A 23253-nucleotide genomic window follows, 5' to 3' on the forward strand; every position below is an offset into this window, starting at 1 on the left:
ATGAGAAAGTGGCATTTGAGTTGGAGCTCGAGAAGGAGCAGGATTTGGGAACCGAGTCGATGCACGCACTCTTTTATTTACTCATTCAACAAATGTTTGATTTCTTCTGCCAAGTCTGCTCCATGTCGCATGAACTAAGGATCCCTACTTTCAAAGAAGATATTTTTACGTTTAATTGTTTTTATTATATAAGAAATACATGCTCCCTTTAAAAAAATTAGAACATACAGGTGAGCAAAATGAGAAAATAAGAACCTGCCATAATATCTGTATCCAGCCAGCACTGTGTCAGGGCCAGGATTGGGGTGAGGTGAGTGAGGCTGTCTGCCTCCAGTGCCATACTTAAGGTGGGGGAGGGCACTAAAAATTTCAGTAATCCAGATAAGTAATATTTTAATGTAATATATATTTTTTTAATCAAAGACTTTGCAAAAAATACAGGATGATACAATATCTAAATTTTAAAGAAAGGCAGGATTTAACCCTGCAGTTTCCCCACTCAGACTTACCTCATGCTAATTGTGACCCTGACTGTACTTGGTTATTCCCTATATGTCCCCCCTTCCCACCGGAGCAATTCTCTGCCCTTCTCTGCCCTACTCTGGGCCCTGGGAGACTGGTCCCTGAGGACCCCACCAATGGGCTTCTTTGCCTTCTGGCTTCTACCTGGGTTCAGCCAACAGGAGGCACCTGTTGGAAACCACAAAGTGGGAGGAGGGAGAGGTATTTCTTTCCCCATTCCCTCTCTTCTCGTCACTTATGTCCTGGCAGTGGCTTCTTCCTCCACGGCCACTGTCCAGAGGCCCCCCATCCACACCTTCTGGCTTTCTCAGAGCTACCCTCCCGCTTCAGGCCTGGGGGCGCTATTACCAGACCCTGGGTACCTCACATTCTCTTGTTGATTCCCTAAAACTGCCTATATTTCTGTAAATTATCCCTTTAAAAGGAATTCCCTGTCTATAGCCATGCCCCGCTGAACGTGCCTGATCTTGTCTGGTCTTGGAAGCTAAGCAGGGTCGGGCCTGGTTAGTACTTGGATGGGAGACCACCTAGGAAGATCAGGTGCTATAGGTGTTTAAAAAAACAATAAAAGGAATTCCTTTTAGAGTGCCTTCTGTTTCTTAGGGGAACCCTGATTGTTACAACCACTGTCAACATTTTGGTTCTAAGTTGTTCATATTAAAAAAAAAAAAATGTTGGTTAATTTCAAAGCTCCATAAAGATGCCATTACTATGTGTTGTATGTGATTATGTTTAGGAAAACTGTCCCTGTCCTAGCTTAAAATATCCTACTTATGGAGGTCTGCTGGAGAAAAATATAGGCAAAAAAATCATCATTTATGCTTTTTCTCTCTCTGCTCCTTCCTCTGCTCCAGGCAACTGGTTACCCCTCTCCACTCTCTTCTCTCAGATGAAACTCTCTATTTTCACCAATTTTTAGGCTGGGGCCTGAGGTTGGGGGTGACTTAACCTGAGTTGTTCCCAAAATGAAATGCATGGGAAATTAGGGAGATGGGGGGGGAGGGGGGCAGGACCTGGCAATTACCTGACCATGTCACCTGGGAAGTGTTTGGAAGGGGTCCCCAGAGCTGGAGCAGTGGGGCCACCTTGGCCCTACTTTGTTACAAATTTGAGGAATTCGAGGTGCAGCAGCACACCTTCACCCCACAGTCCACCCTCAGCCTCCCCTAACTGGTCCCCCTACCCAGCCCATGAAACATGCCTGCTCCCTGCCCAGTTCTCTGGCATCTTGAGCATGGTTGTGTGTGAAGCTTCAGCACTCGGTTTCCCCAAGACCCACCTGCCTGATTCAACCCCAAGCCGGTGAGACCAGTGGTTTTGTCCATAGGGATCTAGAAGAAGCTGGAAGAGCCAGCCTGCCAGCATAGACTTTCTTCCTGCCCCCAAATAAATTGTGCTCACCACCTGTTGATTACACTTCACGCTTGTCTGATTACATATTTAAAAAGGTGGAGGGAACATTCACCATATAAAAGAAAACATACCCTGGGACCCAGAGGAAAAAGTCCCTTTCTTCTCTCCCCGACCTCCCGCCACCTGTTGCTCTCCAGGAGGCCCACTCTGAGAGGTGGGGGATGGAGGAGGATGTGGCAGAGAAGGCAAAGACTGATCTCCTCTGGGGAAGAAAACAAGATTCCTGAGGGGGAGGAAATGTGAGAAAACAGGAACAAAGTGAAAGAGACTGAGCATCCATGTTGGAAAGACAGCAAGGAGGTAAAAGCCAACATGCTCTCAGGTCACTAGCTCAGCAGCCACTGCAGGGAGACTCTATGGGAGCCCCTGAAGTGAACACCATAAAGGGGTCACACTGACATTTCCTTGATGGCTCCACGGGAGAGCTAGGAAACCACCAAACATTTTAAAGAAGAAGAAAAAACTGAATCTCAGTGAAGATGGTTTTAGCTGTTGCCCCTAGCCTGTTGCTCAGGACTGTTAAGAGAGTTTAGAATTTTCCTTTTTGCCTTTAGAGTCTCTCTCCTTGGATTCGACAACATGAATTGAGCACCTACTGTGTACTAGACCTTATGCTCGATGCTGAGGACACAAAAGAGAAGATGCTCAAGGCTCCGCCAGTCCAACAGGGAAGGCATGTGAAGGAATGTGCATAATTATAGAAGTTTGTTCGACTCGGGGAGTGATCTTTTCGATGGGGCGGGGGGAGTAGGGGAGAGAATTGAAAATGGAGATGAAGAAAGGTTGCACAGACAATGTGTGTCTGAACAGGGTTTAGAAGGCTGAACAGGAATTTATAAGGTGGAATGGGAGGAAGCTGGAGAGGAGAACATTCTAGAGAAAACAAGTGTAGAGGAATGAAGTATGAAAAGACGTGCTTCTAACACTAACATCACGTAAAATTTTGGATAAGACATTTATCCTTCTTGACTCTACGTTCCACTTGAATAAAAATAAACAGTTACACCCACGTAGCGAATACAATTCATGGATTATGAAACACGTTTCCAGGACAAAACGATACCCTCACACCCGAAAGGTAAATGCTGCCACAACTCAGGTGACATGTGCTCTTGGAAAAGGCACTTAGAACAGTTTATCCCAGTGTTGATTCTGATTTTGGCTACATGGAGTCTCATTCATTCTTATTTCTGACCTCTACTCCTGGCTATAATTAGTTTTTCACAGAACTAGACCAGCAGGAGATGGGGAGTGGGGGAATAATTCATAGATTCTCAAAGGACAACAGGTTAAATGACTGTCAGAAAGAGAATAGTAAACCTTATAATCTCAGAATAATTCCTTGGTCATTTGCATCCAGCGTAAATCTAGAATTTAATAAGACATGATTTAAAAATAAATAGGAACATCATCTGCATAATATTTTGGTATTAAATATTTGATATGACTATTAAATGTGTTTCTATGAAAACTATCCCACACCATACTTCCAGAATCTAAGCAGCTAAGGTTGACCCAACATTTCATTATGTCATTCCCTTGCTCAAAGTTGTGACATTCCCTGTCAAGTTAACGATAAAGTTAAAATGCCCCTAACCTTATATTCAAAGATTTCCACAACTGGAGTCCATCCTGCCCCACCACTCCCAGCCTGCCTTTTTTTAAAAAAAAAAATATAATTGACATATAACATATTAGTTACTCCCAGCCTTTTTCACTATTTCTCTGCAGAAACTCTCTTCATTAGCAAAACTAGTTTGCTCAGTGCCCCCAAAATATGCCATACCATGTGATCTTTTATAAGGATAGTCTCACCTTCAAACCCCATACCTAACTAAGCAGACCCCTAGTGGAAATTCTCTTTCTCTTTTTTGTATGTTAATATAAATAATGTTATTTTTTTTTAAGCAATGTAAATTTCTTGACACTAGGAAATTTCAGTAACAATAATGGTTTGGTACAGTGTTCTGAAGATAATCGTAAGAATATCTAGACTGAGTCATAGCCACTCATTTATAGTTTACCCTTTAAAGTATACTTATAGAATTTAGATTATCTTTAAACTGATCTATACAATATAATAAAATATAAAATCAAGTGCCCAATGTTTAAGAATTGACCATTGTACTTGAGGTAGAAAACAGTTTAATCTGTAGTGAGAATTTACTTCATATTGTAGCTTCACATATCTTGTCGAATCAGGTTTTCTGAGGGTCTGTTCATTTGATTACATTGTTTAGTTTTAAGGAATTTTGCATCCATTGTGAGCAAAGAAGTAAGTTCCTTTTTAAAGATTGAACAAAGGTCCATTCATTCATCCCTTCCATAAACTTTCACTGAGCACATTCTATGTGCCAGGCACTGTGCTAGTTGCTAGATATATATGGATCAGGGACCACAAAAGATGGCCCTGTCCTAAAGGAGCTCCCCAACGTTAGTTGGGGAGACAGGGCTTAGGCCTGTGACAGAGCTATGCCCAAGGGACTCTTTATCAATTATCTAATGTCACAATAATGCTGAATATCATCTCCCCACCTACCTGCACCTGTGCTCATATATTCTGCCTTCCCCCCTCCTAATAAGGATGAATTGTCTGTATTCCTAACTTGGGCCAACTCCTCCACTGTGTACACCTGAGTCCTTCTCTACATCACTCCAACTATCCTCCTTTCTCTCCTGGATCATTTCCATCAGCAAATAAACAAGCCGTTATTTCTCTCACTTAAAAACAACAACAACAAAACGAAACAAAGCAAAAAACCTGTCTCTCGACTTTACTTCCCCTTCCAACGACTGTCCCATTCCTCCTATACCCTTTAGACAATGAGAGTTGGCTATCTTCTCTATCTCCAATTCCTTTCCTCCCATCAGATTTTCATGTTTATGACTCCACAGAATGTCCTCTTGTCAAGGCCATTAATGACAGCCATGTTGTTTTAGCCAATGGTCAATATACAGTCTCTCTCCTTCTTCATCTTTCTGAAGCTTTTAACGCAACTGATTACTCTCTTCTCCTTGAAACGTTTTCTTCTGTTGGTTTCCAGGACCCCACACACCCCTTATTTTCCTCCCCGCTTGCTGGGTCTCCTTCTTGATTTCCTCCGTCCTCCCCTCTATCTTCTCGCTCTTCTTGAGTCTTCTCATCCAGCCTCGTGGCTCCATAGACCACTCTATGCTGATGACTCTCGAATGTATGTTTCCAGTCTGGACCTTTCTTCTGAACTCTAGAATTAAATATCCAAATGCCTGCTCAGCATTCCCATTTGGATGTCCCATAGGCATCTTGAACTTAATACACCCCAAATCAAACGGATTTCCACTTCCAAACCTAAGTCGTCCCATTTGTGAAAATGGCGACCTTATCTTGAGTCAGCCTTAACTCCTTTCTCTCCTTCCTACATCAGATCCATTGGTGAAATATTTGACTCCACTTTTAAAATATATGTTTTAAAAGATATTAAATATTTCAGAATCCACTACCTCCACTTCCACTATTCTGATCCAAACCACTGGTCTCTTACTTAGCCCCCTAGCTGACCTCCTAGCTTCGGCCCTTGACCCTCTTACAGTGTATTTTCCTCAATGTATCCCATGATCCTTTCAGAATACAAATCATTCCTAAACTCATATCCTCCAGTAGCTTCCCATTTCACCCTAAGTAGGAGTCAAATTCCCACTAATAAAGACCACCCCATTCTCACACAATTTGTCTCACCCTGCCCGTTCTTGCCTCTTAATTTCCTCTTTTACTACTTTCCACCCCCCCCCACCCCCTACACTCAGACTAGTCACACTGCTTTTCTTGTGATTCCTGGCTTTTCACCTCTTCACATGTTGTTCCCTTGCATAGAATGGTCTTTCTTCAGATATTTTCTTGGTTTTTGTTCCCCTCGCCTCCTTTAGTTCCTCCCCAAAATGTTACTTTCCCTGACCTCTCTGTTTAAGATTGGAACAACCCCTACCCTCAGTCACAATCTCTATTTTCTTCTTTCCTTATTTCTCTCATTGCATTTACCACAATCTGACATGCTACACATTTTATTGATGTGTTTGTCCCCCACACGATAGAATGCAAGCTCCATAAAGGCAGAGAATTTTGTTTTGTCCAGGGCCTAGAACAGAGCCTGGTATGCAATAGGCACTCAATAAATATTTTTGGAATTTACTGCATAAAGGAGATCACGATAGAGAGTAGAGAGACACCAGCTCTTAAAAAGTGCTTAATGGCATGCCGAGAAGTTTTCACCTTGTCTAGAATGAGCTTCATTGTGGCATTTTCATCAGAGAAGTAATAGGAATTGGATCCACACAGTGAAAGGTCACTCTAGCCACAGGGTGAAGTAAAGACTGGAGAGGGTAGGATTGGAGCTAGAGGGAATAGCTAAGGAGTTGTTGGCAGAAATTCAAGTAAAAAAAAAAATTAAGAACCTGAGCAAAGACAGTGGCTGTGGACATAAAAAAGAAGGGGAGCAAATTTGATGTTCGGGCGTAGAATAGACAGACCTTGGTGATCAATGTGATACATGGAGTTACAGCCCACCAGAAGACACCCTATAATCCTCCCCAGATTGCATCATGATCACCACCAGTCTCCGGAGAATTTTGAAAGTCTGGATGTAGAATTCTCAGATCACATCTTGGCTCGATTCCAGATAAGGCAATGTCAATTTCCTGAACCACCAAAGACACACAAGATCGGGCTTAAGGAGGAACTCCTGGCTCTTTTTTCCTCTTTTTTTCCTCACCATCTCAGCTTTGTTAGGGGCCTCAAGAAAGCAAGAACCAACAAGAAACTTAAAACCGTGCTTACTTTTTTCCTCATCCTGACCAACCCAATTATTCTCCCACTGTTGAAATAAATACTTCTAACATGGAGATAAAGGGCCATCCTATTGCCAGGGGATCTCTACACAGGTGTCCAGCCCCAAGGCTCTTAGATCAAGGAAGCAGGTTCTACTTAAGGCAATTGCCCATTTGACAATAAGATTTACAGCAACCAAGATTCCCTTCCTGGCACACTTCTTCAGAAGGTGCTGGTGCCCTAGGATGTCTGGGTCCAACCGCTACAGGCTGCAGATGCTTAGCCAAAGCAGAAAGCTCTATTCCTCTAGAACCTGTTCTCTAAACCCAGCCGCTTAGCCAGTACTCTAGTCAGGCCTAACTCTAGGCTTTGGTAAGCAACACAGGACTGGTGACCAGTGTAGGGAGTGTCATGTCACTCAAATTTCAGGCCTTGAAATCCACATTGCAGACTGATACATACTGACTAAAGGGAGGCATGCTGGAGCCACTACCCCCCACCCATGAAAAAGAACTCAAAGAAAGCCTGACTGCGTTTAGTGTCGCAGAGGACAGGAAAGACATGTAGCCAAGAACTGCAGTAAAGAAACTCTGATGCTAGTATACGAGGGGCAGTGGTCTGGGTAAAGGTAGAAGTGGGTAATGCAACCAGCAGAAAGATCCCTCTTAACCCCTAAGAAAATCAGACTCTGGCTCAGCGACTGATCCAAAGTCTCTTCACCATTCGGGTGGGTCCCCACACTGTAAAGATGGTAAAGGTCCAAGGACAAGGGACAGAGCATGAGCTCTGCCCAATATTGGTCCCTGGGAGATAATTGTCTTCACACCGTGTTTTGAGAAGCACCTGAAGTACATGCAGCCTTTCGTAGGGATTCTTCACTTGGGAGCCCTTGAAACTGCATATAATTTTGCGTTTGTATGATGAGCAAATGTGCATTTTCCTGTTCACTGTATCCCAGTGACAAAGGCTTTATCTTTCATCAGGTTTTCTGAGATTCAAAAAGGAAGAGGTTGGATCTGTACAACCTCACTGCACTTTCCAATACGGTAGCATCAGCTACATTTCGGGTGTTCAGCGGCCACATGTGCCAGTGGCTTGTGAATTAGACAGTGAAATACGTAACATTTTCTCATCGCAGAAAGTTCCATGGGACAGTGCTGCATTAACGAAATGGTGAATTCTCAGTGAAAGTTCCACAAGAAGGCTTGGATATCTGACATGGGCATTCAAATTTCTTCCCATTGCTGTGGCACACTGTGGCCCAATATCTGAACCGGCTGACTACCACCAGACGCTAGTCAAGAGAGGAGATAGAAGGTGATATGAATTATTTAGGGGTCATGGTGTATTTGAGTGACCTCATAATTGAGGAAGCTTCAAAGAAGCATGAAGAGAGCATTAGAAAGGGCTGGATTAAAACTATCAGTGTTCATCAGTGGTTGACAAAGATGTCGTTTCTCTCTTCTTCTTTTCACCTGAGGTTAGTAGACTTCACCGTGGGGTCTGCAAGGGCTGGGGCGGAATGGTGAGACTGGGAATTTGCTCTTTCTGGATGTGACGTTTCTATTTCTATAAAGAGTTCTGCCCTGCACGTTGGCTGTTCTCAGCAGTACAGCGAAAGAGAACAGACCCAGTAGTCCTGCTCCATGAGAATGTAGGGAGGCAGCCTTGCCTGATGAGTTGCATTGTCTTTGATGTGAAACCTGGGCTTGAATCCAGACTTTGCACTATGAGCCATGTAACTGTGGAAACATTCTCCAAGCCTCTATTCTATCACCTGGAAGATATGGAATTTAACTCTGAAGGCCATGGCAAAGGCTGAATATGGCAACCCAGCTAAGTGTGAAGTGCAGTACCTGGCTTGTAGCAAGCTCTGAACCAAAGGTAGCTATAATTATCATCTTTCGTCGTCTTCACACTCCGTAATTCTTTACTGGGAATGCCCTCTGTTTGACATATCCTGTTGTTTTGATTACTGTGAATACCTATTTCTTAATGGCTGCTTCCTGGTCTTGTCAAAACTTCTTTCTAACTAATTTATGAATCACAAACTAAAGATGCCAAGAGCTGTGGTATTACATGCACGGAAGGAGATGGGGCAGCTACTTGTACTGAGGATCGTTAATCATTCGGATCACAATGTCATACGTAACAGGGAAAAATGTCCCAGCATCTCCTAGAGGCCCTCGTGTACATGTGTGCCAGGAGCTCAGCCAGGAAGTTTCAGTCACAGCTCCAAACCATAAACAACTCAAACGTCCATTAACAACATGGACGAATTGTGGTATATTCACACATGGAGTATTATACAGTAATAATAAAATAAAAAAAAAACTATGACTGTATGTAACAATGTGATGAATCTTCTAAGGATCATATGAAATGGAAAAAGCAAAGCTCAAAAAAATACATGTGGTATGGTTCTATGTATATAAAGTTCAAACTGGGGAAATTTTCATTGTATCGCTTAAGGTGATAAACTATAAGGAAAAACAAGGGACAGCTTGCCATGATGGTCATCTCTGAGTAATCTCTGAGTTATGGCAGGGAAGGGATATTGAAGCAGCTTTGGCAACGTTCTGGGTTGTTTTTTTTCCCTAGGTAGTGACTTTATATGATTAGTTAAATTGTATCTTTATGCCTTAATTTTAATTTCAGAATTTAAAATGTTTTAAAATAAATAAAGACCAAGGGAAAACAAGTACGAAGCTATATTTTCCAGCATGATCTCAATTGTACAGATTTCTGCAGGTGCGGGGGGAAAAAAAATCAACGGTGGTTTTCTCTGGGCAGCAAAATGTAAAAGGATTTATACCATCTTCCTTTTATGTCTTGTATTTTGAAAATTGCTTATAATTAACAAGTATCATTTTTATAATAAGAATAAGAACAGAACCACCAGCTGCCCAGTTCTGGCTCTTCAATTTACATCCCTGCTGGAGTTGTTTTGAGGAAGAGAAAATTTCTCTTCTCCATGCCTAAGAGAAATAGGAAGGGAGGGAGAACCACATCTCTGAAATCAGCACAAGGCAACACCACAGGTACGGTCATTTATGCTAGCGATGAGGCCTTAGAGGGCTCAGCCATGGAAGGCAGCAAGTGGCTGCCTAGATTACCCCAGAACTCAAACACCTCTCTGCCTGCTCTCTCTCTTTCAAGGCCTGGAAGACGAGCCAGTGGCTGAGTAAGAAGGAAGACATATCATTCCGATTCAATAACTACCACTTTTTAACTCAGTGTTGTCAGAATATCATGTTAGGAGCATTATATACATGAATATGATCCTAACATTCACAATTCTAATGTTATATATTTTACACTACTATTTCACACCTTATTTCACACTGATATTCTGCAGTCTAGAGAGGTGGAATGACTCAAAAGTCAGTGACTTTTACACTCCACCACAATTTACCTTTATTCAAGCATTTGTTGTAAAGAGTTTTCTCATCCATCATTTTATATTCACAACAATCATGTAGAGTAGCTCAGAGTAGTTGGATGATTTGCCCAAGGAACGCAGCTTATAAGAAGCTATAATCTTTGATGTTAACTTGTTTCTTTTTTCCCTGAAGGGGAATTTTTTTTCCCTGTACTCTAACTAAACGCCCATGCGTCCATGTCCTCCCGTACATCTAGGTATTATATTTAGGTAATATATCTAATGATTAGTTCCACAAAAAGGGCAGAGATGTTAAATATGACACTGAAGTGGAAAAAAAAAAAAAAGTTGACTCCCTAGATCCGGTGGAGTTGACTCCCTAGATCAGGTGCACTCTAAAACCAGCTTCCTAGTTTTCTCCCCTAGTTTTTTTGTTTGTTTGTTTGTTTGTTTGTTTGTTTGTTTGTTTGTTTTGAGAGAAGATTGAGGTAGAAGAGTAAGGTTTAAGATCTTGCGGGGAATTTTGTTTGTGGGGAACTTGCTCAGCAACTACATCTCCTAGTCCTCTTTTCCTTTGCACTTTGCCCTGAGGGAGTTAACCTTCTCAGCTCTTTTCAAGCCGTCTACATTCCAGGATCATCTCCCCGTTGTGGGAGAGAAACTTCCTCCTTTGCTTCTCCTGGCTCATCTCAAGCAAAGTCTTCCCACCCCACGAGTCTCTCAGTGTCAAAGCTGCTAATATCAAGCCTTCCTGGAAATGAATCCTTTCTCAACCCCACTTTGGAAGGTGGACCATTTTTTGGCAGAAGGGAGAGGGCTGTGGAATTTTCTCTGAAAAGGGACGGTTATGCAAAATGCAAGGAGGAGGAGGAGAAGGAGGAGGAGAAGGAGGAGGAAGCCGAGAGGGGAGTTGGTGAGTCAGAGGAGAAAAGCTGCCCAGCTCGGCCAGCAGTGAGCCTCTCTAAAGCAGTGGAGAAGCCTAAGCCATTAACGAGGTAAGAGTTCTGTCTGTGCACGCCCGCAAAGCAGGGCCATTGTCCCAGGGCTACTGGAGCGGAGTATCAGGCAACTTTGGGCAACTAAGTTGGAGATTTCAATAACAATGGATGGCAATGGACTGGAACAGAGTATCAGGCAACTTTGAGCAACTAAGTTGGGGATTTCAATAACAATGGATGGCAATGGCAAAGGGAGGTTGTGGAGGGGTCTGAACCATCCAGAAAAAGCACAAGCTGCTCCTCCATGGCCACACTGCTCCATATCTAAAAGAGTCTGGAAGAGCCTAGAATGCCGGTAGGGCTTTTCTGATATGTATTTGGTAAACAGTCCCCTGATGCACCTAACGTGCTCTGATCCTAACGTTCAGAGCTCAAGTCTGTACTTCCTGCAGCTTCTCTGCTCAGGGACCAGGAGTGACAGACCAGAGTGCAGAGGGCTGCAGGTTTTCTCTTGCTCCAATGAAGTGTAATGTGATAACTGAACACTCTGGGACCTGGGACCCAAAAGACCTGGGTTCTGACTCAACCAGGGTTATATTCGCCACTGAGTCAATTAGTTAAAGTTCAGTTTAAAGTTCATATTATAAAAAACTGGGGCTGCGGATCATCACTGTCCTAGACAGTCACACCTCGGAGATACTGCAGATTCAGTTCCAGAGCATAGCAACCCAGTGAGTCTCAAAATCAGGTGAGTCATATCCTTTTTGCAGGTAGAGGTCTTGCCTTCAATTTGCAAAAAAATGCAGTACAATGAAGTATGCCTGTGTGTCTAATTGGATTGCTGTCATGCCTGTAGCTAAAAGGGCTTTCAAAGTTGTGGAGCGCCATTCAGATGTAAAGTAAGATTAAGTTAAGCTATGAGGCCAGCACATCAGCTGAGGTAGAAGAGCTCTCTCTTGTATAGCCTTGGACAAATCTGGAACTTCTGACTGAAATTGTAATATTTTTATATGTGCAAAATAAAAATATCTTGCCCCACCTTCCTAACCCAGATCAATGAGGGCACTTTGAACAGTAAAAAGCGCTCTACAAATGTTTGTCCATTCGGTCATTCCATAGTTGTTTCTTGAGCACCTATTATGTGCCAGGCACTGTCACTGGCACTAGAGATATAGCAAGGGCGAGGACCCAGGTCCAGTCCTCCTGGTGCTTTCGGTCTATAGTTAGACTCGCTTCATTCAGGTCGGTCTACAGTTAGAGTTTGCTATCATATGGACACCATTTGTCCAGGCGCTTATCTCCTGAGGTTTCTGGGGCCTACGGCTATATATGCATGTACATGTTGGTTTTTTCAACCCAGCTCTGTTCTCTCTGTGCAAATACCTTCCGCCATCTATAATTCCTGGTCGTGGAGGAATAATCTCACCAGGGAATCTAAGTTAGGAAAAGTGTCAGTGATTGGAATCCAAGGCTCTTAAATTGATGTCTGCCTGTTTTTCCCTCAGAATTCCTCATTTTGTTTCTAAAAGGCTGCACGGTACCAATTTCTGGGCCATCTATAATTCTGTAATCAGGCTGCGGGATGAGGTCTCCCATCCCGTGCCTCGTGGTCCCTGTGCCCGACATAGGTGCCACCCCTTTGGTGATGTTTTTCAAGATCCTTAAGTTCTTATGACTCTTCAGTGATGGACTGTCTTTCGTGTGCCAAGATGATACCACCTGCCCATCACTGGGGCAGTATGTTTTTAAATTATTTTTTGGAGTGGTAATAATGGGAGGTGCTGAGGGTTTTTCCTTCTTTTTCTCTTTTTCTAACTGAGCCGATTAGAGGAAGGGAAGTAGTCTAAGTGGTCTGTTGCCCTACAATGGGGCTTTTATTTATTATTAATAAATATTTCTTAAAATAATGTTCATTCTCCCCTCTAGTTTTAATTAATACATACCCAGTGTAGAAACTGGTTTTTTGGGGGGTTTTTTGGGGGGTTTTTTTGGAGTGAGGTTAACTGTGCCATATTGCATCAAACCTATGCCTCTGACTTTATTAATATCTTGCCCCATACAATTGAAACAGTATTGATCCTGTACTCAATATTCAATGGAATCTCTTAAATTATAGTAACTGATACTTAAGAGGCATCTGTGAGCACTTTAGAAAAGAACAAGTTTCAGTTTCTGATGGATCTCACTCAGTTATCTGCTTTCTAGCAATGACTATACCTCTTCCCACATTCAATTCTTTATTTAGTCAAGTGTTTAATGAGCTCTAATCACTTATAAGTTTTATGTACCTGTAAGTAAGATAGGACACTGCCTTTACCCTTAAGTTACAGCAGCCCAGTGGGAGAGCCATTTGTCTACAACTGTTTACTATAAAGTGAGAGACAGATGGTAATGGCAAGTTTGGGGAACAACTAAATATTAGAGGCAGGGAGATAGCACTCAGGGAGAAAGCAGACACATGGGCAGAATCTTGAGGGAGGAGTGGTCCTGCGAAGGTCTCAGGGCTTCTAAATAACAAGGACAAGCTGGGAACAATGGAAAGGAAAGTCTGAAGCCTAAGGTACTAAAATAAGGAGAGGGACAGGAGACTAAAGCTTAGATCATGAAGGACCCTGGGTACAACACTTGGGGATTTTGACTTAACCCTGTATATGTTGGAACTTGTGCGGAAGGAAAAACAGTTTTTCCTCCTACTCTTTTAAATTCTTCTGGATGGACTAATAATCAAATTAAAGTGAGACAGATTAACAGGAGAAAATGACCAAACTTATTACATGTATATATATATATAGGGGTTCCATAAAGGTATGAGACCCAAGGACAGATTGGGCAGTTAAGGGCACATGCCATGAGCTAAGGAGAAGGGGGTGGGGAGGGGATTGTGGTTTGGGACTTCGAAGGGCAGGAAGAAGATGAAAAGCAAAAGTTTGGTAAATAAACGTTTGTTGGGGACATCTTCAACAATGGGACACAGAGAGGACTTTGATCATACTTAGTTTGTCTCAAACTATAGTTATCTATGATAATAGGCTCCCTTCCTGGAGTAGATCCTCTATCTAAATTCTTGAAGCCAGTTAGGCGAGTAGGCCTAAGGTTCTTTCTGAGTCTTTTGTATCTTAAAAATAACCAGCTTAAAATAATCAATATCACAAAATGTATATTTTGGGGTGGCAAACTCTGCTTCCTCTCAAAAGTTATAAAAGGATTTTAAAAAGATAGTTTTTGGCAGAAGTGGATGATGGGGAGAGCCGAGAGACTGGAGAGGCTACTTACTGTCAAAGCCAGGCTAGAGATGAGCAGATGTGTGATTCCTGCCACAGGGAGGGCGGGATCCAAGCATACAATTGAATCGCCAGAAAAGAACACTTGGGAAGGTAGACTAGGTAGGTACTCTAAGATGGAATTATGTCACAGACATCTCCCAAATGCTAATGAACTCCAAGGATGATAGCGGAGGTTAGTGAAGGACAGTCAGGGAGAGGTGGTGGTTAGATTCAAAGAAACCGTCATAAAAAACCTCAAGTTTCCTTTTCTCCAGGGAGCCACATTGCCTCGCTTCTCCCAGGGTCTCAAGAGTATCCACCTCTACCACTGACTACAATCTTTGCAGAGATGAGCTTTGCCCAAGACACGCTTTAAAGTATTCCCTAGCTGTTCTACTTAGCCCTGTCATGGGTTCCCTAGATCCAGGGTGTGTCTAGATCCCAGTGACAAGAGATGGTACCCACTTTACAAAAGCATATTTTCTTTCTGGCCAGGGAAAGTGCCCATGGAAAAGAAAATGCGGAGAAAGAAATCACAGGGTTTCCATGGGAATTCCTGAGAACCATGGACAACTAAAGCCCAAGAACAAGTGGGGACAGAGTTAGAAGGCCAGGCTCCAGCTCTGGGGGAGAATGGGCATGAGGCCAGGAGCTAATGGCAGGCGAGGAGGGCTCAGAGCCATAGAGCCCACTCAGGACACTGAGATGGCTCAAAGCCAGGAGAGGGGGAGGGAGGCAGTAACTCTGAAAGGTTTACACTCCTAATCCCTAGGAAATGTTAGCTTTTTCCTGAGTTGATTAGAGACTCTGCTTATAAACTTCTATCCCAGTTTCCTGAAAACTGTGCACAGGTTAAGTTTCTCACTTCTTTACTTTCTTCTCTCTGTTGTTCCATCGTTTCCTATCTTCGTTCCAAACTTTCCCTCACACTCACACTGCCTTTGGGAGACGATCTCTTGCTGAAGTCTCTCTTCAGTTTTTGAGGAGAGAGGCATTCTTGGGCCATTGTCAACAATGGCCTAGTTTCTAATCATTTCCTCTTGGGCTCAAGTTCAAACAAACTAGGAGTACATCTTAGCTGTTCCTGTTCTAACCTTCGCGGCCAAGACAGGAATTACCATCATTGACATTTTCCTGGCATATAGCAAAGCATTATTTGGCCACCAAGGAAAGATGATCCTCACTGGATCCTTTTGGCACGAATGGAGGAAATGCATTGTTGTAATGAATGGAAGAGACGGGTTTCTGTGCCACTGCCACACAAGGTTTGGCTTGGGTCATTATACATTTCCCAGAAGGTTCAGGGGACTTCCAAGGGAAGCCCGTGAACTGGCAAAGAATGCTCTACCTCTCTAAGAAGTGAGCTACAAACTCCAAGAGTCGCATCGGTGGCTGCCCAACTCTTCCTCTAAAATGCACTCCCTAGAATCTCTGAAGCGTTGGACATACTTGTTTATGAGCAGTATGAAGGCTGTTTGAGCAATAAAATGCTCAAAGTACACATATCCATACTGTTTGACTTAGCAATTCCACTTCTGGGGATTTAGCTTACATACGGATATGTGTAATGATGTGTAAACATAAAGGTCATTACCGAAGTTTTTGAAATGGCAAAAGACTGGAAATAACCCAAAAGCCAGTCAATGATGAAACTCGTTAAATAAAGTGTGGTAATCCATACAATAGGATTCTATGTAGTGGTAAAAAGGAAGGAGGAAACACTTTATATACAGCCATGGAAAGCTCTCCAAGACATATTGTTAAGTTAAAAAAACAAACAAACAAACAAAGGGCAACACAGTATGGATAACTTGCTACTGTCTGTATTACAAAGAAAGGAAAAATTAAATATATATGCCTTTGAATTTCCTTGTGTATGCATAAAGCAATGAAAGGACACATAAAAAATGAACCCAGTTGCTAGCTGAGGGCAAGCTGAGAAGATGATGGAAAACTGGGATTGGAAGTAGACTTTTCACTGACAGTCATGACAAAACGCCAGGTAATAGGTAAATACTAGCTGTTAGTAAATAGAGAAGAGGTTACTGATTCAGCAGCTGATGAAATTTTTAGGCGTTCTTTCCCCCAGAACAAGACTGTGATCCTTTTTAAAAATATGTCATTGCCCAGTGCCCCTGTTTACAAGTAGCTCTAGAGGATTTCTAATTTATGACTATAGGCCTCTTCCACAGACACAACTGACTGTCAAAGAATTTCCCTTCGCCTATCATTTGATATATTAAAAGGCCTGGATGGAGTGTGACAGGCTAGGCTACAGGCTGGCAAGTACTCTCCTTATTTCCTTTCTGCATGCAGAATCTTAGGAAGTCTTTTAAAATTCTGAATCTGGATTTAATGTCCATAATAATGATACCTTTTAAAACAATTTGAACCATGTATCTATTACCTATTAAAAACTTTTTTTAAATTGACCATAAGAACTGTCACCAGGAAAATAGCAAACCCTAAATCCAGTTCCAGTTACTGTCTAGAAATATATTTTCTCTTCTTTATTAAAGCTTGAAGGAAGAATTTCTGGGGTATATAGTGATATGCAAATTAGCACCTTGCAACCATTAATGTTTTACACTTTGTAAAACAGCTATTTTATCTCCTAACAGTTATTTGTGCCAGGAAGTCACCCCAAATGATCCAGAGTCATCTTAACCCTTAAAAAAGGTTAAGATGGCCCTTGGAATGATATTCTAGTGTGGCGCTGGGAACCATAGTCTTTTTATAAAAAGCGAGCCCCGATTGTGATGGGAGTACGCTCAGGGTTGCCACCAGTCTCTAGGAGCTTTAGTGCAAATTACAAAGTGAAATTCATTCCTCCAGTTATTTAACATCTAACAACTGGCGAATCATCCTAATATACGTATTCCGTTGGACCAAGATACTTTACTCTCACCTACCAGAACATCCAGAACATTTTTTTTTAATAATAAATATCTAAATTCTTGATGAGACAGCATTCCCTGAGGTTGTGCAGTGCGCAACCTGACCAACCATACTGGGCAGCCCCGAGCACGTGGTGCCAGGTGCTCGGGGCATTCTCCCTGAGCAGCAGCGCAGTTGCCCGCAGGCCACAAGTGTTACCGCAGCCCCTCTTGGGTTGGCTTGCCACACTTTACAGAGTTGGCTGCTAAGGAGACAACTACTCAACCTAAATAGTTTCAGATAATTTATTACCTGCATGTATGTGAGGTCGGCACTGGGTCAGCTCCTCACGTTTCTAGTCCCACAGGATGAAACCAAATCAGAGGAGACCAGATGACACTGAAGAGACAACTCCAAACTAAAGCCTAGCAGCTTTATAGCCTGCTGCCATAACCTGTGGCAATCTCAAGATAGGGAAGTGGGTGATGGCCTCATGGCAGTTCCTCACAAGCCAGCTTATCTTCCTTAGTTTCAGAAGGAATCACTTGGGTCAGACTACAGTAAAGCTTTCCTGGTGGCCTGTGTGAAGACATGCAAGTCACCAGGGTGCCAGAGTGGCGCTGTTCTCCATTGATGAAATGTGAGAGTTCAGACATTTGTGGTAGCTCAATGGACAAAAAAGACCAGGAAGGAGGAAGGAAAGAGCCTAAAATAAATAGAACCTATTGACTCACTAACTGCAAGGGACAGGAATCTATTCCAAGAAGGATTTGCACGATTAGTCGTAAGAAGGCTCCAGCACTCCACACTGCTCCTTGGTGGGAATCAGGGAGAAGGTGGCTTTGGCTCGAAAGGGAATGGGAGGCAGACACCGAAACAGCAGACTAACACAGCCCTTCTCCTTGTTCCTTAAAGGCCTTCCACTTCAGCATGATGATGCGGCTCCCCAAAATGAGGCTGCTGTTGTTCCTGGTTTCCCAGATGGCCATCTTAGCGCTTCTCATCTATCTGTACAACCACAACCCTAACTCCCTGCCTAAGAGGAAGGAGCTCAAGCCCATGCACTTGCTGGTCCTGTCTTCATGGCGCTCTGGCTCTTCTTTTGTGGGGCAGCTTTTTGGACAGCACCCAGATGTCTTCTACCTGATGGAGCCTGCCTGGCATATCTGGATGAGCTTCACACAAAGCACCCCCTGGAGGCTGCATATGGCAGTGAGGGATCTGATACGTGCCATCTTTTTGTGTGACATGAGCGTCTTTGACGCCTATATGAAACCCGGCCCGCGAAAACAGTCTAGCCTCTTCCAGTGGGACAGCAGCCGGGCCCTGTGCTCCCCGCCTGCCTGCGACATCTTACCGCGGGATATGATTATATCCCAAGCTCATTGCAAGCTCCTGTGCAACAAACAGCCCTTCGAGGGGGTGGAGAAGGCCTGCCGCAGCTATCGCCACGTGGTGCTCAAGGAGGTGCGCTTCTTCAACCTGCAGGTGCTCTACCCGCTGCTGAGGGACCCTTCCCTCAATCTGCACATTGTGCACCTGGTCCGCGACCCCCGGGCAGTGTTCCGTTCCCGAGAACACACCACGCAGGAACTCAAGACTGACAGCCAAATTGTGATGGGGCAGGAGTGGCAGAAACTCAAGAAGGAGGACCAACCCTACTACGCGATGCAGGTCATCTGCCAAAGCCAGCTGGAGATCTACAGGGCTGCGCAGTCCTTGCCCGAGGTCCTGAAGCAGCGCTACCTGCTCATGCGCTATGAGGACCTGGTCCGCGACCCCCTGGCCCAGACTGCCCGGATGTACGAATACGCAGGGTTGAAATTCTTGCCCTGGCTCCAGACCTGGGTGCTGAACATCACCCGAGGCAAGGGCATGGGTAGTCACGCCTTCCACACGAATTCCAGGAACGCCCTCAACGTCTCCCAGGCCTGGCGCTGGTCCTTGCCTTATGGAAAGGTGTCTCAACTTCAAAAAGTATGTCGCGATACCATGAATTTGCTAGGCTACAACCTCGTGGGATCTGAGCAAGAGCAGAGAAACCTAACGCTGGATCTTCTGTCTGCCTGGACCCCTTGGGGCAATTCTACCAAACAGGCCGAGGAGGCTCTATCCCCACCTGGCACCAGCTTCACCCACAGTAACTGAAGGCTGCTTCTGAGTCTTAATTATGTTGGTACACGAGAGCACGGGTTGTGCCCACACATGCGCAAACCGAAAAATTTTTGTGTCTTTATTCATCCAGAAAAAAAGTAACCTTATGTGAGCGGCACATTCCACCACCTTGCTATCTGTGTAGACCTCAGAGTCTCCATGGCCTGCGGTCCTATTTGGCACCGCATAGTCTCAGTGGACTAAATCTATTATTAACTTCTTTGTCCACATCTCGCCCAGTGGGAGAAGGTAAGGACAGAAACAAAACAAAACAAAACAAAAAAACAGAAAAATGGGTCTTCCAGTGGAGAGCCAGTACATTCCACAGGGGTGTGAACTCTGAGCCCTCAGAGCTCCTGGTGGATTTGAAAAGAGGATGGGGAACAGGGCTGGATGCTTACCGAGAAGCCTGGCCATTATGGCTAGTGGTTATCACAAATACGAAACAAAATCTCTGCACAATTGAGCAAGCTCTTAAGTTCATCGTGCCTGGACCCGATTTGGATGTCATTTCCCCTCAGTGTTTTCCTCACACATAGGAGATTTTGACCTGTGAAGCTGCCATCTGTCAAATAAAAGTTCTAAACTAAGGTTCTGTTTGGAGTGTCCCTTTATGCTTTCTAGTTACTTAAACACTCATTCTTAGGGGATCCTAACCTAAAAGCACAATCGTTTTTATAGTTTTTTTTAATACTTTGCTATTATCTATCACCTACACATAGAAAAGTTGCCAAGACAATATTTGGTGTCAGATGATAAGCTAAATCTAAACTGATCAATAACCGATTGATACATTGCCCTCTTAAGAATTTGTAGAAAGTAGACCAGCAACTAAGCCCTTTCTTTCTTGTGCCAGACCTTAGTTGTAATAATCCCATATGCATCACTCTCGGGTCTGGATAAAGAGTTCTTTTAATCTGATCCTTCAGCCAGAGGACCTCAGTTCTAGTATGATTTGGTGCTATTTAGCTCTTCCTGGTCAGCTCTCCTCACAAGAAAAGTTGTTTCTCCCAGTCTTTGCAGCATTCCCCAGATCTAGTCGTGTATCAGAAGCATCAGTTAAAACTTTATTTTGCCATGCCCTATCTCCAATTTGCTGGAATTGGACTCTCCCAGGGCCAGAAATGGGATTCCATATATGTATCAAATGACCGGGTGACTCTTCTATGGCCAGCCTGGCAATAAGTTCACTCTGTACTGGGCAGCAACACTGCTGGCCCTCTTGCTGCAAGACAGGTGACTTTTCAGGGCATGCCAAGTATCTATACCACTCACTCCTGTTGTTGGCGCTGTCCTCATGTTGCAAAGAATGGGAAGGAAATCTGTATCTGTCTGGAACTCTGTGGATCTCTGAGTCCTAACTTTTTAAATATTTCACTTTGTCCAAACCTGAGAGATACTATCATTTCGAACTCCCACTTCTGACGTGGTCCTCACCTCATAAAACTCCCTCAATATAAGAAAAAAATTCTCCTGCTCCAACTCTGCTAAGTAACTCTTGGGCTCTGCCAGCAATTGAGATGCTTGAGTAGTGTTACCTTTGCCAGCTGAGTCTTTGTGGTTAATTTATATGTGGCTTTAAAGGAGTGAAGAATTTATTCTAACATTCAAACCCAAGCCATGCTAGGCACTCCTCAAGAGACTAGGATCTCCCAGGCAAATGCTTCTTGTCTACAAACTTGAGACAGTTTAGCATAAAATCATGCTGTATAACTTCTCTAAAAATCTGACCCAGTGTCAAGTGAGCTTGAGTAAGCAATGGGACAATATCCTGTCGATGCATTCAGGTGGCTGACACTAGAATTCAATGAGAGTGGCAGTACACCACCTACGGGATGTGGGGAGTTTGGGGAGCTGAGAACCTATGACTAGTCCAGAAGATGCCTTCTACTAAACATCCTTCTAATTTGGAGACATCTGTTCTGTCCCCAAACTCCAGCAACAGAAAGGCATCTGTTTGCCTCCTCAGCCTATTTAGCTGCATGGGGTCTGAGGATATTTAGATACAGATGAGGGATGAACCTAATCCAAATTTCTCAGGGCTAGTATTGAGGTTTGGGGAATGAACTCTCACGTCTAGAGCAAATAAAATGTACTGAAATACCTCACTGGAGGATAGCAATTGATGTTTTTATAAAAAAAAAAAAAAAAAAATTGAGCAACTGCCCTAAGCCTCCACTTTGGAAAGAAAAGAGAGTTGAAAATTTTAAATAATTTTTTGGAGGGTAAGAAGGGGATAGTTTTGAAAGAAAGGGACTTTGACTGTAATTTAACTGTTACTATGGTGGCTTCTTTTTCTATGTAATGAGAGCAATTGCTAAGTTTTTAATAAATTTTAATTAAAACTATTCTTTTCAACTTAAGAATACTAGCGATGTAGAGAGATGGGAAGGTAGAACCAACTTCTGATTACTTTTGTGCAAAAATCTGCCATTGTATTGTCTGTAATATGTTTCTCAAAAAGGTTTACAATTTACTATGTGATTTAAACCCAAGCTAAATATAAATTAATTTCACTATGTATATTATCATGACTTCCACTGATTTACTTTCACAGACCAGCAAAGCAAAATTAAAAATGAATATAAAAATGAGTGACATCAACCAGTTAACAATACATCTCTGATAGGTATTAGCTGGAGACCCCCAATACCCTGGCATTTCGGTCGAAGACTATGCCTCTTTTCTGCATAAACGTTCCTGGTCATTCAGAGAAAGGTTATTTTTTAAATGCCGTATGGATGAAAAAGTAATGATAAATATGTAAAGAGAGTAAAGAGATTTTAATATAGCATTTCAGTTAAATACACCTATGTCCATGATTTTAAAAACTAACTACATGTAGATGATCCAAGAATGTATGTTTCTGATGTATGTCTTCTCTGAGCTCCAGATCTATAAATCTAATCACCGATGAGAGCTTGAACATCTCAAAAGATAGCTCAGACTCAACATGTCCAAACGCTGCATACTAAATTTTCCCTTCCTCCGCCCTAGACCATGCCACACATCTGTCCCTCTGCTTTGTTCATGCCACCATCATCTCTTTCTTGAACCACTGACTGGTCTTCCTGCCTCCAAGCTGTCCGCTTCGATTCAGTATCAACACTGTATTAAAAATTCAGAAAGTCCAAATTACTTAATATAGTTTAGAAAGCTTTTCATGATATGGCCCTTGTATCCCTCTCTTATAACTCCTTCTTAGACGCTACTTCCACTCGCCTCCCCCAATTCAAATTTATAGTTCTACCTAGGTACCACATTGGTACACACATCCGGATCTTAGATCATGCTATTTCTCCCATCTAGAATGCCCTATTGTTCCACCCCAATTTCTCTGGCTTGTTTTATCAATCCTTCAGTTGTCAAATAAAACATCTCATCTGGGAGTTTTTCCTGGTTTTACCCTTAAGCCTCTGTTGCATGCCACTTGTACGGGCTTTCTTTTATCATAACATTTATCACACTATAATAAAACCCTATATCACACTATAATTTATGTGTTCTTTGAGCTCTTTGAAGGCAGACACTGTCTTATTCACTGTGGTATAACCAATATCTAGCACTGTTCCTAGCACATTGTACGCATTCAGTAAATATTTGTTTAATGAATGAAACCTGATCTCATCTGCATAATTTATAAAGGGCTCATTCTTCATGTAATACTTAGATAAAAGGCCAATCACAGAACCTTCTATTTTGAGAAATACAGTGACATGTTTAAAGATTCAGATAAGAAAGAACTGACAGTCAAAAGTTTCCTGTTTGAGAGAAAGAAGGAAGTTGAATCTTAAAAGCCAGAAGCTTAGAAGTGCTGGGTCAAGTGGGGTGGTGGCAGAGGGATAAATCAGAAATTCGAAAATTAAGTTGACTTTTATTTGTAATAGTGATATTACCGTAGCA

General features: G+C 42.9%; 1 protein-coding gene and 1 pseudogene across 1 annotated transcript; both read left to right on the top strand.

The window, feature by feature from the left end:
• The first annotated feature begins 955 nt into the window (after positions 1-955).
• On the top strand, positions 956-1074 carry LOC111731805 (annotated as a pseudogene).
• Positions 1075-11039: 9965 nt separating this feature from the next.
• Positions 11040-19906, top strand: CHST4 (carbohydrate sulfotransferase 4). The gene is made up of 2 exons (XM_023523666.1): positions 11040-11113; positions 18112-19906. The coding sequence occupies exon 2, from the start codon at positions 18127-18129 to the stop codon at positions 19342-19344; it is 1218 nt and encodes a 405-aa protein (XP_023379434.1). The 5' UTR covers positions 11040-11113; positions 18112-18126; the 3' UTR covers positions 19345-19906.
• The last annotated feature ends 3347 nt before the right edge of the window (positions 19907-23253 follow it).

Source organism: Pteropus vampyrus, unplaced genomic scaffold (assembly GCF_000151845.1).
Source record: "Pteropus vampyrus isolate Shadow unplaced genomic scaffold, Pvam_2.0 Scaffold399, whole genome shotgun sequence".
Taxonomy (NCBI): Eukaryota; Metazoa; Chordata; class Mammalia; order Chiroptera; family Pteropodidae; genus Pteropus; species Pteropus vampyrus.

Coding starts and splice junctions, on each gene's coding strand:
- CHST4 (XM_023523666.1), top strand. CDS start 18,127: ATGATGATGCGGCTCCCCAAAATGAGGCTGCTGTTGTTCCTGGTTTCC.